This window comes from Lycium ferocissimum, chromosome 6, assembly GCF_029784015.1.
Source record: "Lycium ferocissimum isolate CSIRO_LF1 chromosome 6, AGI_CSIRO_Lferr_CH_V1, whole genome shotgun sequence".
Taxonomy (NCBI): domain Eukaryota; kingdom Viridiplantae; phylum Streptophyta; class Magnoliopsida; order Solanales; family Solanaceae; genus Lycium; species Lycium ferocissimum.
The window spans coordinates 4462421-4477239 of NC_081347.1; the positions used below are offsets into that span (position 1 = coordinate 4462421).

Below are 14819 nucleotides of genomic sequence, written 5' to 3' on the forward strand. Positions count from 1 at the left end.
TCCAATTTATGTATTGAGATATTTCAGAATAATACTCTTTATGTTTCTATCAATTTTACAATTTTCAAGAAATTTAAATGCATCTAGATATACATATTTTAAACGTTGTATCTTCTCTATCAATGGATAAAAGATTTTACTCATTGATCAAACTAATAGTGTAAAAGTTATACAATTTAAGTTTTCAGACTCTTACTTCATTCTTCCAAAAAACTATGTTGTGATTGCGATTTGACAAACACAATATTTATCACGAATAACAATTGCTCCAAAGAATTACGCACTTCATCCAACATTTGGTAAAATTCATGCATCAAATTGATAGTCTCGTTACATGTAAAGCTACATGTCACGTACGCATTGGATTGTTGTTAACACCGGGTATGCATAAATATTTCCTGTCTGTTGCTATATTATTCATCACGACATTGACTTAATAAACACAAACATCCTTTTAGAAAGAAGGAATATGCAACATTTAGTAGCTTGTGCAACCAGTGAATTATAGCACAATTCGGTTGTTTCCAAGTCCTTTATGTGGAACATTACTTTTACACTTATATTTTCATACACGGTTCAAATAAATATAGGAAAATGTTGAACCCCAGTTGAAGAATCAAGAACCAAAATGAAATGTTCTTACATTGTTTGTCTTAGATCTTGAATCTTGGTACTTGTGGGCAATGAACACTTTCCACTAGTAGAAAAAGACCTCTTCATACTAATAGGAACTTTTTGCAGTGAACGTCCAAAGGAAGAACTCTTCATTGATTTATACAAACTTGAATTTCTATCTCCTCTCTTTGAACTCGAACACCCTTCAATTGTTCCTGAATTCATCTCATTCATCGCGAGGTGAATCTCTTGAGCAGCAGAAGAATCCATTGAGACCGATCTTCGTGCTGGCTGAAGTTCATTGTTGATCACTTTCACTCTATGCTCAGCTAAATCGCTAAAAACACGAACCCCTTTCTTCCTTCCATCAAGAACACGTGGAATTTTCATCGATAGGTCCATAGTTCTCTCCTCCTCGTTTGACAAGGCATCAAGATTTTCAACTCCACGCCTCGTTTCATCATTTCCCTCTTCATCCAATTCAAGATTTTCCAGTTGATCAACATTATGCCTTCCATTATTCTCCAATTGATTGACTTCATTTGGACTAGAGTCATCACCTATATTTGTGATTGATACAACTTCCACAAAATTGCTCAATTGTGGGATATTATCCATATTGGAAACTATAGGAGCGCGACACAACGGGCAATTCTTGTGTGACCTTAACCAAGTATCAATACAAGGGATATGGAAAGCATGACTACATTTAGGCAACAACCTTAAACTCTCATCTTCCTCAAACTCAGTCAAACAAACAGAACAATCAGTCCCTTCAATCAAAGATTCATCTTTCTTGTACTTAAACACTGAAATTGAATCAATGACATCTTGTGAAAGTCCAATAGTACGTATGTACCAAATTGGATGATCCATAACTGGCCCATGATTTTCATCTATAACAAAATCGTCTCTATTTTCATCCAATTGTGAAAGATTTCTCCTATTTCTTGAATTGGACCTCTTCCTCTTAAGTATAACCATGTAACAAATGAACACAAAAACAGCTCCAAGAACACAAAGCATTAAGATAAAATAAAAGGGCATATGATATTTTTCACTTGTAACAATAGGTATAGGAGGAGGAGGAGGAGGAGGAGGAAGAGGGGTAAAGAAAGGGTCATCAATAGGAACAAATTCAACACAATGATCATCAGGACAATCATCACTTGTATCTGGAACATATGGAGGGTTTTCTAATGGATTGGGTTTTACTATAACTTCTAGCATCTTTCTATCAAAAAAAGCCATCAAATAAAACAGAACGAAGAAAACAATACCTTTTAAGGTAACTAGAAACCAAGAATATGATGTCCCTTTTCTTGGATTCCACAATACCTTAAAATTTTGAAGAAACTATGAAAAATGGTAATCTTTTTTCTTGGATATTCAGGGAAGATGGAAAAAACAAGAAAAAATTGGAACCTTCTTCTTGATTTTTTTTCCCACTCTGCTACATCTCATGTACACTGATATTTGCTAAGATTTTCCCTTGGTTTTGGCTAGGATGAAGAGATTAAGGGGAAATTTACTAGAAATTTCCTTGTTTTGGAGTTTTTGTGACAAGTCAATGAGGACTTTTAGGTGTTATACGCGTTAATAAAAATTGTGGGGCCTTACATGACACAAAAGTCCAAGAGACGACTAAAGTGGAGAAACAACAAAATTGATTGAGGTTTTTTGTGTATATCTTCTTACACGACGTAAGTGTTACTTCATGGAATGAGCTAACATCCAAAGGAAGCTAGTGAGATACCATAATCCCATTAGGAAACTAGTAAAGTGAAATTGAGCTTAACTTCTATATGTTGTAGTGCAAAAAAATTATATTAATTGGTTATTTATAAGGTAATTGTAGATAACTAATTAAATAAGTAAAATTGGTGACTTGAAAAATAAAGGAACATGCTATAACAAGTGAAATGAAACTTTAAATTTCTCTACACTATCAATGGTCATTTGATTCACTTACTAATCATGCGGGGATTATAATACAGAGATTGTTTCTATGAGGATTAACAATACGGAGACTGTTATGCGATGGTTAACAATAAAGGGAATGTTATAGGTGAATTATTTACTTTAAAAGGTAAATTTTTGTCTTTAAATAACTTAATCCTCATATTATTAATACATGTACTTTTATTCAATATTCTATCATGCATAAATAATAGTACATAGTTTCCCCCATTACATAATGTGGTTATTATTTAATAGCGCCAACCAAACACGACATCAGAATTATACGACGATTATATATGCTTATGCGTACACTGTATTTCTTACACTAACTCCTAACAAGCTAACGCAAAATTTTGAGCAAGTGGCATGGACTCATTTTCATAGCTTGACTTATATGTAGAATTAGATCTGAGATTGTAGTGGCTCTAAAACTTTATCTTTTGTTTCAACTTGATATTTATTTTGCATTATTTTCAACTAATGTCGGTTTATCATGTATACATCTTTTTTTCTTCTAAAAAGATAATATGTAAAATTAGTTATTATTTCGACGAAATGAAGTAGCATCACCTATTAGGAAGCTAAAATATGTGTGAAATGTTAAAAGGTTCTATAGGATGTCAAGGTGTGTCACGAGGTTGAGATTAACCGAGAAAAGAATCGGTCTTTTAATTTATATAAAATCAAAACAGTTACGTACTGTAACAAATAATACTTGGAGTATGGCAGATTATCAACTTTATTTCTTTTTAATTTTAGGCCAAATCTATCGACAAACACCAAGTAAAACGTCCACTTCTTTCACTTTAAGACCTAAAATGTTCCATTATTTGAACGCCTTCAATTAGGGCCATTCTATTTTACTTAGACAACTTTTGCGTCGTTATCGGAAGACAGAAACCAACATGACAACGTCTCTCGTGGATTAAGTGGCCAATTAAATTGTCTTGACCATTTAAATTATTAATCTAACTCAATTAAATTGTGACAACTCATTTTAATTGTAAATTCACTAATTTGTAAATTCGTGGAGTTTTGACCATTAAAAATTGGGCTTTTAGGTGATTGGATGTCCGTGAGGTGGCACCCCGCTTTGGTGTTGGTTTTGAAATTTCGATAACGGTGCAAAAAGCGTCTAAGTGGAATATGAATGACCACCCGAAGTGTTTAAATGGAACGGGATCACTTTAGAAAGCTCAAGTGAAAGAAGTAGTACTTGGTGTCTGTCGATGGGTTTGGCCTTAATTTTAACGATGGATAACTTCTCTGAAGTTCCGAAGTGTTCAAAGCTTTAATTAACCTCACGTTTAAGGACGACAAAGTAGGTATCCTTTCTTAATTTTAAAATAAATTCTTGGACTCTGGCAGGTTATCAAACTTTTTCTTTTCTTTTTAGGCATGGATAATTAACTTGCCTAAACTCTGAAATGTTCAAAGCTTCCAACCTAGATATATCTCATTTAAGGACTACAAAGGAGGTACCGTTGCTACTCAACTCAAAATAATTTTACTTTTTAGTTAATTAGTTTTAGAGAAAATGAAAATCATGTTACTTTGACTAGTCGATAACGTTCTCTGACAAGTTTTCCGACGATGCAAATTTCGACGAACGTTCCGTTGAAAATTAGCAATTTTCTGGTAGTTAGCCCTTGACATATCATAACCAGGGGCGGAATTATACATGCATTGTCAAGAGTCCCCATCATATGAAAATTGCACTATATATATGGGGTCAATTTTTTTATTCATGTATAAATATTAATGTTGCATCCCCTTAATATATTGGAGAACTCAGCCTAGTGGCTGAGGTGCTTATTATTGAGCCCATGGTTGTGGGTTCAATTCTCTGTAACAACACTTTTTTTTTTGGTTCGGTTTTTTTCTTTTCCCCCTTATCAATTTTTCTCGATTTGATTATAACAAATACTACATGCATTGTTGAAGAGTCCCGCATCATATGAACTGGGATGTGTAAGGTTGTGCATTAGATTTTTCTGTTCGTTTTTACGTTATTCGGTTTCTAAAAAGTTCAATCAAATCCGAACCAAAATAAGTTTTATATATATGGTTCGGTTTTTTCCTTTGACTTATTCGTATTTTTCTCGATTTGGTTATTCGGTTCGTCATATGAGCTAATTAACATAATCAAATAGTTATATTTGAATGACAAAAAAATATATAATAGATAATGAGAAATAATCATATCAAATTTCTTAAATATGTTTTTTAATCTAACCACGGGTAAACCTTTAAAAACACAATATTTAAAAGTATATAAATTCGTGTTTATAACCTGAAGATTGAGAATAAGTCATTTTATATCCTAATAGAAACCAGTCACTAAGTAAGAAAAGATTAAAAGTGGTAAATCACTCAAACTCAAACTCCCTTAAGTAATAATTCGCTTTTTTTGATTTTTATTTTTCTAAATCCGAAATCAAACCAAAAAAATCAAACTTTTTAATTCTCAATCCGAAACCAAACCAAAAAATCGAAAAACCAATCCAAATTAAAATTCGGTTTGGTTCGATTTGATTTTTCGATTTAATCTGAATAATGCACATCCCTAGGGATGTGTGGTGTCCGGACGGATTTGGGAAATCCTCCCATCATGAACTAGCTTTTGAATTGAGTTACGCCCATGATTTATTTCTTTACGTGATATCAAAGCAGGAACTATTAAAATTATAGTGGATCGATTTTTTACGTGCATCATCAGGCACCCTAATCATCACTTATTAATAAATTATAAACCAAGAATTATTCAAGTGAATATTTCTTTTTTTTAGTCGGTTCAAAAATATATATACTTTTATAGTTGGTAATATTTTTTTAAAAATTATTTTACCGTAAAGTGAAAATATAAGAGAAGTTGGTGGCCTTAGCTTGTGTGACACAATTAGTCTTATTGCCCGTAAGGTGTTACTGCTCTATTTTGTTTAATCATTTTATATAATGCGAGTACTTATTAGAATCAAATATTGTTTCTACAATATTTCAGAACCTAACTATTGAAGATTCTTATTAAATATGAGCTTATTTGCATATATTCTTAGGTAATGACTTTACTCTTCTACTATTGATTGTCCTTCGACGCTCTAACAGAAATGGAAAAAATTAATTAGTTGCAAGATAAGTTGCATACTTATTAACTTCAAGCCGAAATTAAATATGTTGGTTAATCCCTTACCAACAACGTGAAAGTTTCAACCAACTGAGCTACTAAATCCCTACAATTAATCAACTCAATGTTATAAACTTGAAGAAAGTTTCAAACTTTTTATTACGAGAACTTAATTTCTGTCACTCCTTTGTACTCATTTTCTTTTTTCCGTTTTCTTCATAATTCCATATCTTTTTATATCATTCGAAATTCTGAAAGGTCATTACCTGATATCTTGAAATAACCATTTTCTTGCCCTTGCCTCTAAAATAACTATCCCATATGTGTGTTTGATCAACAACATGATTTTATATCTTTGTTCTTTCTTAAACCTTGTGTTTAAAGGTTGTGGTTAACAGATAATTAACTTAAAACGAACACTTCTCAATTAGAAGCTTGATCTTTCTTTAACTAAGGACAAATGGAGGAGCAAATAGAATCTATTTTTCCTTCAAAAGCAAATATAATATATTGCCTCTTTAATTTTATGTATATATTATATCTTTGCTTATATTCAGACGCAAAGAATTTTTCCCCACCCCCCACGCACCAACCCCTCTCTTTATTCTTACACGCATCTTATATTAAATACTACTATATGTTAGAAATCTAAAACGTTATCCAACCAACCAGATTGTGCCTCTTAACCAGAACTTGGGCCCCACCAATCCTATCAACCAATCAGAAATCTTAATCTTATGGCCTCTCTTTTTCGCTTTCTTGATCATTTTGACAATCCCCCATATGACTATATCCAACAACAACCATCTACCAACTTCCCTTTCATCCCTTTCTTGATTTATTGACATAATTCATCAAATTTTGCAAAATTAACCAAAATCAAGAAGTTGGGATGATGGCTAGTTGGTTGATGAATAACCAGAAGTTAAGTCCTATGGGGTTGATGATCAAAGATGAGATGAATATGAGTTATGTATTTGGCCAAAAACAAAAATCCAGTAGTATTGATCTTATGCAGAATTGTGACTTGCCTCCACCTTTGAAGGTATTTTCTGGTCCAGATAAGTCGGTGCTATCACCGATGAATGATAACGTGTGGAGGAGGATGGAGGAGGAACACGAGGGGGTGAATATCGAGCTTAAACAAGAAGAGGGGAGTGATAGGTTAGAGCTTTTAAAGGCGTTGAGACGATCACAAACACGAGCAAGAGAGGCAGAGAGGAAGTACCTTGCATTGCATAAGGAGAAGGAAGCTCTTTCGAATTTGATGCTTGAAGAATCAGCGCGATCGATTGCTTATAAGAACTGGATTAAAGTTCTTGAGTTACAAATCCTGCAGTTAAAAACACAAAAGCAACAGCAGCAGCAACAACATGAACATGTTGAAACATGGCATAGGACAAAAGAAGATGAAAATGGTACAAATGGTATAACATGGTTTATGGCAATTGCTTTTTGTCTAGGCATAGCTGCAATTGGCTGCAGATACCTGCTTTGATAGTCTAACAGGCTTCTAGAGTGGTACATGATACTCTAGGCGAATCTCACATCAGAATAGGAAAGAAAAGCGAAGAACTTTATAAGGTATAACACAAGTTAAAACGTAGTGCAATGACTTTTGGGGTACCGATGATGGTGTTGTCCAAGGGACAAATCCATGAGACCTGTTGGGCCAAAATGGACAATACATGTCGTGGGCTTGAGCTGTGACAGATTGATTTTCTTTCCCCTTCTTTTTTTTTTTTTTTTTTCATATTCTGAATTGTTTTTCCTTCTCACACAGAGTTAAGAACCAGATGTGCATAGTAACACTTTGTTTCGCTGTTGATATTATAGTACTATGATGTTGGAAAAAACAGAATTAACCAAATTCCACAAATGAGACAGAAACTTTATACTATTGTAATATGGCCAATTTAACTATTCACAGGCAACATCAAAGGTTCTGAAGACAGACAAATAAATGGATGTCTGTGTGTGTGTGTACATACAGGAGCAAATAGCAGGGACACATAAGAGGGGGTCTACTATATAAACATAGATATGTACAGACATAAAAGCGCAAATATATACATGAATGCGCTTACATAAACTATGATTCCCTATTTTCTCATGTAATGGAGCGGTGAACAGACCTCAAATGGTCATAGCAATTATCACTGCTGTCAAAGAACCGCGAACAAGCCCAGCAAACATGTTTCCCGCACCTACACTCGATATGATTGCAGCCATCCACCTTCTCGATTGTAAAGCTGCAAACCGGACATTTCTTTACATTGTCTTCCCCCTTGGACCATTCCATTAGAGAGGAATCCGGATTGTCTTTGAACTCCTTGTACGTCTCACACGAGTACGAATGATACTCCAGGTGGCATCTCGTACACGTCTCCACATAGCATGCACCACAGACAAATGGTGGTGAACCAACCATATCGAAATCTGCAACACGATAAACTGAAGGGCAGTCTGGTGAGGGACAAAAGCGATAACTACCCCAGTTGGCTGCCACAAAAGCCCCCAAAGAAGCCCTGAAAAGTTCTTCCAACTTCTCACTCGACAATAGAGACTTCAAATCAGCGAGCAAAATGGGTTCCCCGCAACCTTGATGCATACAACACAAGGGGAAACCTTCCCGGCTTTTGATTGCGGACTTGCATTGCTCTAGCAAACATGACCGACAGAACGCATGGACACAAGCTTCAAGTCTATAAGGATCCTCCAAATTACACAAGCAAACAGGACAGTCCGCCCCATCTCCCGTCGTTTGAGTTGGAAAACTTCTTTGAGCAATTTCGCAGATTATTTCCTCAACTTTTTGCGTCATGTCTTTAGTACCATTGATACAGATGCAATGGCGCTTTGTGTTCAGAGAGAATTCTGCTCCAGGCACCTTTTCTTTAAGCACACTAAGATCTGGTCCAAACGTCTGAACAACTCTTTTCATCAGGTCAGGAGGCAAAAGTTGTCCACGAAGATGCACTTCAAGTTGTTTACTTTCATGTAATGCCAGAAGGGAATCAATAAATCTCTGCTGAGCCATATTTACAACATTGTCTGAAGAACCGAAGATTCTTACAAGCAAGTTATGCTTGTCAAAGAGAATACAAGTTCCTGTCTCCTTCTGAATCATGTTCATAATGTTACTTCCTTCTCGAGAGAACAGAAGTTGAACAATAGTCGGAGTAATGTCCACGTGATCTACAATCTTTCCTTTCATAGGTTGCTCCAAGGACTTTCTCGTCTCTACCACAACTTTGGTGGCAGTGGCAGATATCTTAACTATATAGGAACCGTTATCATTTCTCTCTAACTTGCTCTCCACATCTGCAAAAACAATCACAGGTTCAGTTTAAAACCAAATCCAGCACTTCACATAAGCAACCTAGTTTGACACAGATATAACCAGTAGACTCCAGTAAATGATGAATAAATAAAGGGGTTCTTTCATTTTTGGCCCCTCGGCCAAAATTAATTACCGCCACTAGCCAAATATACAAAACCTACACATTAATTCTGTATATTATAAGTATACCTACGTATATTATAATTTTGCGTATACAATATGTATATTTATACATAATATACAAAAGCCATACATTTGCTGGCTATTATTCTTTTGAGCGGTCTTAAAATGTAATTATCCCATAAATAAGAATCTAGTTTGTAAGGAAGAAATATAAAAGTAAGTAGCACAAAATACCATTTCTTCGGCTGAGGCTAGCAAGTAAAGAATCCAGCTGGTTCCTGATGACAGGATAAACAAGCGCAGGGCAGTAAATAGAGCTGTGAAACAGTTGTTGACATCTTATTTTCTGCCAGGAAAGGCAACCGGGCAAAACCATGCCATCAATTTGCTCCAAAGCCTTGGCTGCTTCAAGCTGAAGAGATCCATCAAATGTGATAGCTGCTCTTGTGAAATAATCCCTTAAGCCCAGCTGGAAGACCTGGACGCGAACAGAGTTAACATACGCAACCCTTTTAGGCATGAAGGGAGATATTTCTTTCCGAAGTACTTCTTCAAAAGTAGCTACGGGAGGATTTTCTACGGAACCTCCTCTTACCAAGAAGAAATCCAGTATTCTCCTATTTGTCGCTGCCCTCAACACCTTGAGTAGAGATCTCAGGAATTTCCTTATCAAGTCCAGTAATGACTATGTTGTCAGGGAACCTATTGCTTGCCTCACAACAGATAAAGTTTTCACCAATTATAAGATCAGACAAGTCTTTTACCATAAAAGCAACATCTCTTTTGTCACATGTCAGAAAGCCTACTCCTTTGCTGTATTTACGAGGCCAAGAAACTCTAGCTCTCAGAGCTGACCCAAACATCTTCTGATCACTAATGTGCCTGCTCCTGGTCGGAACCATTTTCAGAAAGCCACCATTAAATTCCACTACATTTAAGAACGTCGGGTGTTCTGCAGCATCAGCTGACCCAAACATCTTCTGATCACTAATGTGCATGCTCCTGGTCGGAACCATTTTCAGAAAGCCACCATTAAATTCCACTACATTTAAGAACGTCGGGTGTTCTGCAGCATCAGGGGTAGGAAACATTACCCCGCCCCACTTGTTCTTGTCTTTGTCCTTGTGCACCATACAAATACTACCAGACGTGGCTTTTCCCAGAAACATCAGCAGTTCCTTATCATCAATGGCATTTCCATTTAAAAGAAATATGTCGACAGTCAAACATCTCTTGTCAAGCTCCAAATGTTTTATCACAGCACCATCTCCAAAAAGGGCTGCCGGTCCTCCATTGAATAGACATTTCTCTAAGCATTCATTCCGCAACAACTTACTTTCATACTCTAGAGCTTCATTTATGCAGCAGGTAACACTTTCCATGTCTCGTGAAGAAACATATAAAAGAACCTCATGCTCATCAACATTAACTTGAATGGCTATCCTTTCATCCTTACAAGAAGTTCTAATGCGCGAGACAAGATTATTAATGTTACTGTTAGGTTTTCCACAGAACCTTTTGAGTAGCCTGACTCCGAACCCTGTCAAAACCTTTTTTTCTAGCTTTCGCGTATCCATCTTCAGAAAATCAAATAAAGGAGCGGGATTGAGGCTAACAAGTGACGTAAACTCAAATGCATTAACACAGACCAGATACTCATTAGCTGCTGCGAGGACTTCCCCAAAAACTACCCAACGTGGTCGTTCGCCAAAATTCAAAAGCGAACAGGAAGGATGTAGTTGGACACACTTCCCGGTTAGCGCAACCTCGTAACCAAGCTGATCATAACCTGAGTACAGGGGTAACAAAATTAGCCCATGAAAATATGACCCGCCCAACCCATCCAAGTTTGGGCTGGTCATTGACCCACCCATTTAAGCCCATCAAAAAGTTGGGCTGATATATAGCCCAAGTTGACCCATGAGAAATCTTGTCAAAATATTTTCAAAAAGACAGTTTTTATTTGATATGAATAAAGGGATTTTTTTTTTTTTATTACGTGCTACAAAATTTATAAAAGAACAAACAAACAAATAAAAACTTAGTAAGAATTGGGGGATTAGGTTATGACCCACTTTTTAGCCCATTTCAGCCCAAGTGACTTTTGCATAACTCAGCCCATTTTGACCCGCCCAAATTCAGCCCAACCTGCCCATTTGACACCCTTACCTGAGTAGATAGCAACATTTTCCGCAAGTGAAGAAATAATTATGTTTTTCAGTACTTCATCATGCTCGGCATGCACTCGAGGATGCCAGCTCCAGTAACTGGCGACGATCATATTTAGCTCGTTTTTAAGGCAGGCTACTTTCCAGTACAGTCTCCTCGCATCTCTTCATGGATTTGGCATTGATACTATTATCCCAACTCCAGTTGTTCTTCTTTCCCCAGGCACCATCTCCCATTCCCTGTAAACACAGATAGTAAAGTAAAGAGGTCACCGTTAGGATGGCAGAATTTCACCTTACGGCGATCAGACTTTAGCTTGTCTCCTTTAGAACCGACCCTACAGAAAATGCTACTACAATTCGCCATAACGGCAGCAAGCACAACACCTTCTTTACTCAAACATTGATCAAAGCAACTGAGGATCATTTTTCCCAACCGAGGTTCAATACCCAACTTGACCAGTTTAAGTCCTTGTGCAGTTAATTCATATGTACCGTCATTGTCTCTTTGTGTACCAGCTCCGAGTTGAACCAGATTTCGAGTGGCCATCTCAATAGCTTTGGGGCTAGGTGCATCGACAAAATCAAAATCCTGCACGTTCTTGATACCTAACGCAAGAATTCTCAGCACTGCAACACTAAGATGAACTTTGCTAATTTCAGGTTCCTGATGACGTGGCATAGCTCGAAATCACTTTGAAAGTACACCCTGCAACATTTTCCAGGTTCAGTTCTCCCGGCACGACCAGCTTTTTGGTTCGCAGAACTTTGGATCACATTGCATATCCTGAGAGTATTCATGCCAGTGCCAGGTTCAAACCTGCTTCCAAAAAAAAAAAAAAAAAAAGACAATTGTTCACACTGAGTATGTTGTTGTAAAAAACTAAAAATAAAAAATAATAAGAAAAATAAAAAAGACCTGCTTTCTTTAACCATGCCAGAATCAACAACATATTTGACACTGGGAATTGTGAGTGATGTCTCAGCAACATTTGTGGTGAATATAACCTTTCTCCTACCTGGATAATGAAGAAGCACTTTGTTTTGTTCATCATATGATAATTTGCCATGCAAAGGTAAAACAACAACCAGAGATGCTTGAAACTTCTCACAAGCAAACTCAACTTCACTCTGAGATGTCAAAAAGGCTAAAATAGCTCCCTCTCCCTCACTCCTATGTGTATCAGTCACCATTTTGATAACACCATAGACATAAGAGGTTCCATCAGATTCACAGGGCACATACTTAATATCAACAGGAAAAGTTATACCGGCGACATGGAAAGTTCGACAACCAAGGAAGTAATCAGCGAGCTGGTTTGCATCGACTGTGGCAGACATAATAATAAGCCTCAGATCAATCCTCTGATCAAGTAGTTTCTTTATCAACGCTAAAATAAGATCGGTGTTTAAGCTTCTTTCATGTGCCTCGTCGACTATGATGCATGAAATCTTGGACAAAGTCTTGTCATCCATATAGTGCTGTAATAGGCAGTGACCTGTGATAAAACTTATCTTTGAATCAAACTGTTGACAGGTGATCGAATTATCGTCGGCTTTCCTCTCTAACTCGAGTTGCTAAAGAGTTGGCAGCGAGTTTCCGAGGCTGAGTGCAAATCATAGAACCATTTCCAGCTATTCCTGAATCAGCAAGGAATTGCGCTAATTGTGTACTCTTTCCTGATCCAGTCTCTCCAACCAAAACTGTCAACCAACAAAAAAGAGGGGATAATTACATTTTTGGGCCGCTCAAAAGAATAATAGCGAGCAAATGAAATAGGTTTTTTATATCAAGTATACATATGATATACATATTGTATACACAAATATACATATAATATACATAATCGGTGTGCAAGTATTGTATATTCTGGCTAGCGCCATTCAAGTCACCAAGGATGCATACAAACAGTTACAAAAGCTCATCACTCAAAAACATCCACTGTGGAAAAGTCAATTATGAATGACTATATTTGTATAATCAAATGACTAAATTAAGAACAATAATACAAGAGAAAAAATATTTTTACCACCTGGAAACGACAGGATAATAACAGCTGAGCACAAGTTATAGGTCCTCTTAATCCAGTAAAGCAATTTATAACTCCTTCACCAAAATGTTCGAGTAAATTTTTTACAAAAATCAATAGAAGCTGCAAACTTTTTTTCAAGATAAGTGAAAATAGCTGTGATTTCAATTGGTATATATCTATACAGAAGAAAGGAAAAACAGCATACTTTCAAAGTATCCGTGATTATTAGCAAAATGTATTGCAACGACTTGCAGAAAAAAATTAAGCTCATTAATCCCTCTTTTACACTCCCTCCGTCTGAATTTCTAAAAATAGTTGTCTCAAATTATTCATCATTTTATAAGTTTAGGAAAAAATTAATTATTTTTTTCCATTTTACCTTTACTAGTAACTAATAATTGTTTTTGAACTACAAACACCTCAATAGAGTAAATATTTAACGAAGAGAGATTATATCTTTTTATAGAAAAGAATAAAGAAGATCATATCTTATCATATCTTAACACATAAATGAGGGAAAAATAATCAAATAAATACGTTAAACTTGAGTCTTTAAATAAACATGATAAACCGATAAGTACTTTTCAATTGACTAATAATTTGCCAGTGTTTTAATATGTTAAAATAAGAAAATTTTCAGTTGACCTCAAATAGAGTTAATTGATATGTTACCAAGTGACAAAATATAATGAGTGTCTAGAAGAAGTTCATATACTAGCACTTGAAATTTATACAAGAATTGATTGGAGTATTATTTTTTACCTCGAGGGGCATTTGGATGTAAGATTTTCATCTATCAACTAGAATCAACCTGCGATTGAGTTAGTGAACTAGATCATTTAGTGAGTCTTTCGTACTAGATCATTTAGTGAGTCTTTCGTCTTTCACGGTTAAATGAAGGGTTCAAACATTATTAGTAGCATATCATCCCTCCTCCTCTGCAATGTAATAAAAAAAAAAAACCTAAGAAAAATCTGCAAGTTATTAAGTGCCGATCCACCTTTACTTAGAAATTACGAGGGGTCGTTTGGTTGGTTTGCTGGAAGATATAATTTTCACATAAAGTATAAAATTTGGCTCCCCTTTTTTCTTTTTCCACAAATAATATTGCCATATGTTGTGCCAAAATTTATGTGTTACTTTATTATACAAAAGAAAATGTGAAATAAAAATGAGAATATTGATACTATGTGAATTAAAACAACAATGCATAACTCCTCGCTAAACCAAACGACCCCTGATTGATTGAATAAATAATTTTAACTATAGTAAGTTACTTTTACTATAGTTATTTGCTTGGCCTAACTAAATTTTGTGTGACCACAACAGCCGCCGCCTTATTGGCAAAAGACGGCAGCTATAACTCTAATCCTAGGTGAGAGGTTGCCATATTTATTTGTAAGAAGTTGATTAATTTATATTTTTCTTCTATTAATTTATAGGTAAAAATT

At 35.7% G+C, this 14819-nt stretch overlaps 2 protein-coding genes and 1 pseudogene across 2 annotated transcripts; 1 reads left to right on the plus strand and 2 right to left on the minus strand.

Moving 5' to 3' along the window:
• Positions 1–428: 428 nt before the first annotated feature.
• Positions 429–2166, minus strand: LOC132058999 (RING-H2 finger protein ATL52-like). The gene has a single exon (XM_059451452.1). It carries the CDS (start codon positions 1864–1866, stop codon positions 640–642), a length of 1227 nt encoding a protein of 408 aa, XP_059307435.1. The 5' UTR covers positions 1867–2166; the 3' UTR covers positions 429–639.
• A 4430-nt stretch (positions 2167–6596) lies between these two features.
• LOC132060551 (uncharacterized) lies at positions 6597–7199 on the plus strand. Its single transcript, XM_059453560.1, has one exon. The coding sequence runs from the start codon at positions 6597–6599 to the stop codon at positions 7197–7199; it is 603 nt and encodes a 200-aa protein (XP_059309543.1).
• Positions 7200–7609: 410 nt separating this feature from the next.
• Positions 7610–13052, minus strand: LOC132060553 (ATP-dependent RNA helicase DEAH11, chloroplastic-like; annotated as a pseudogene).
• Between the last annotated feature and the right edge of the window lie 1767 nt (positions 13053–14819).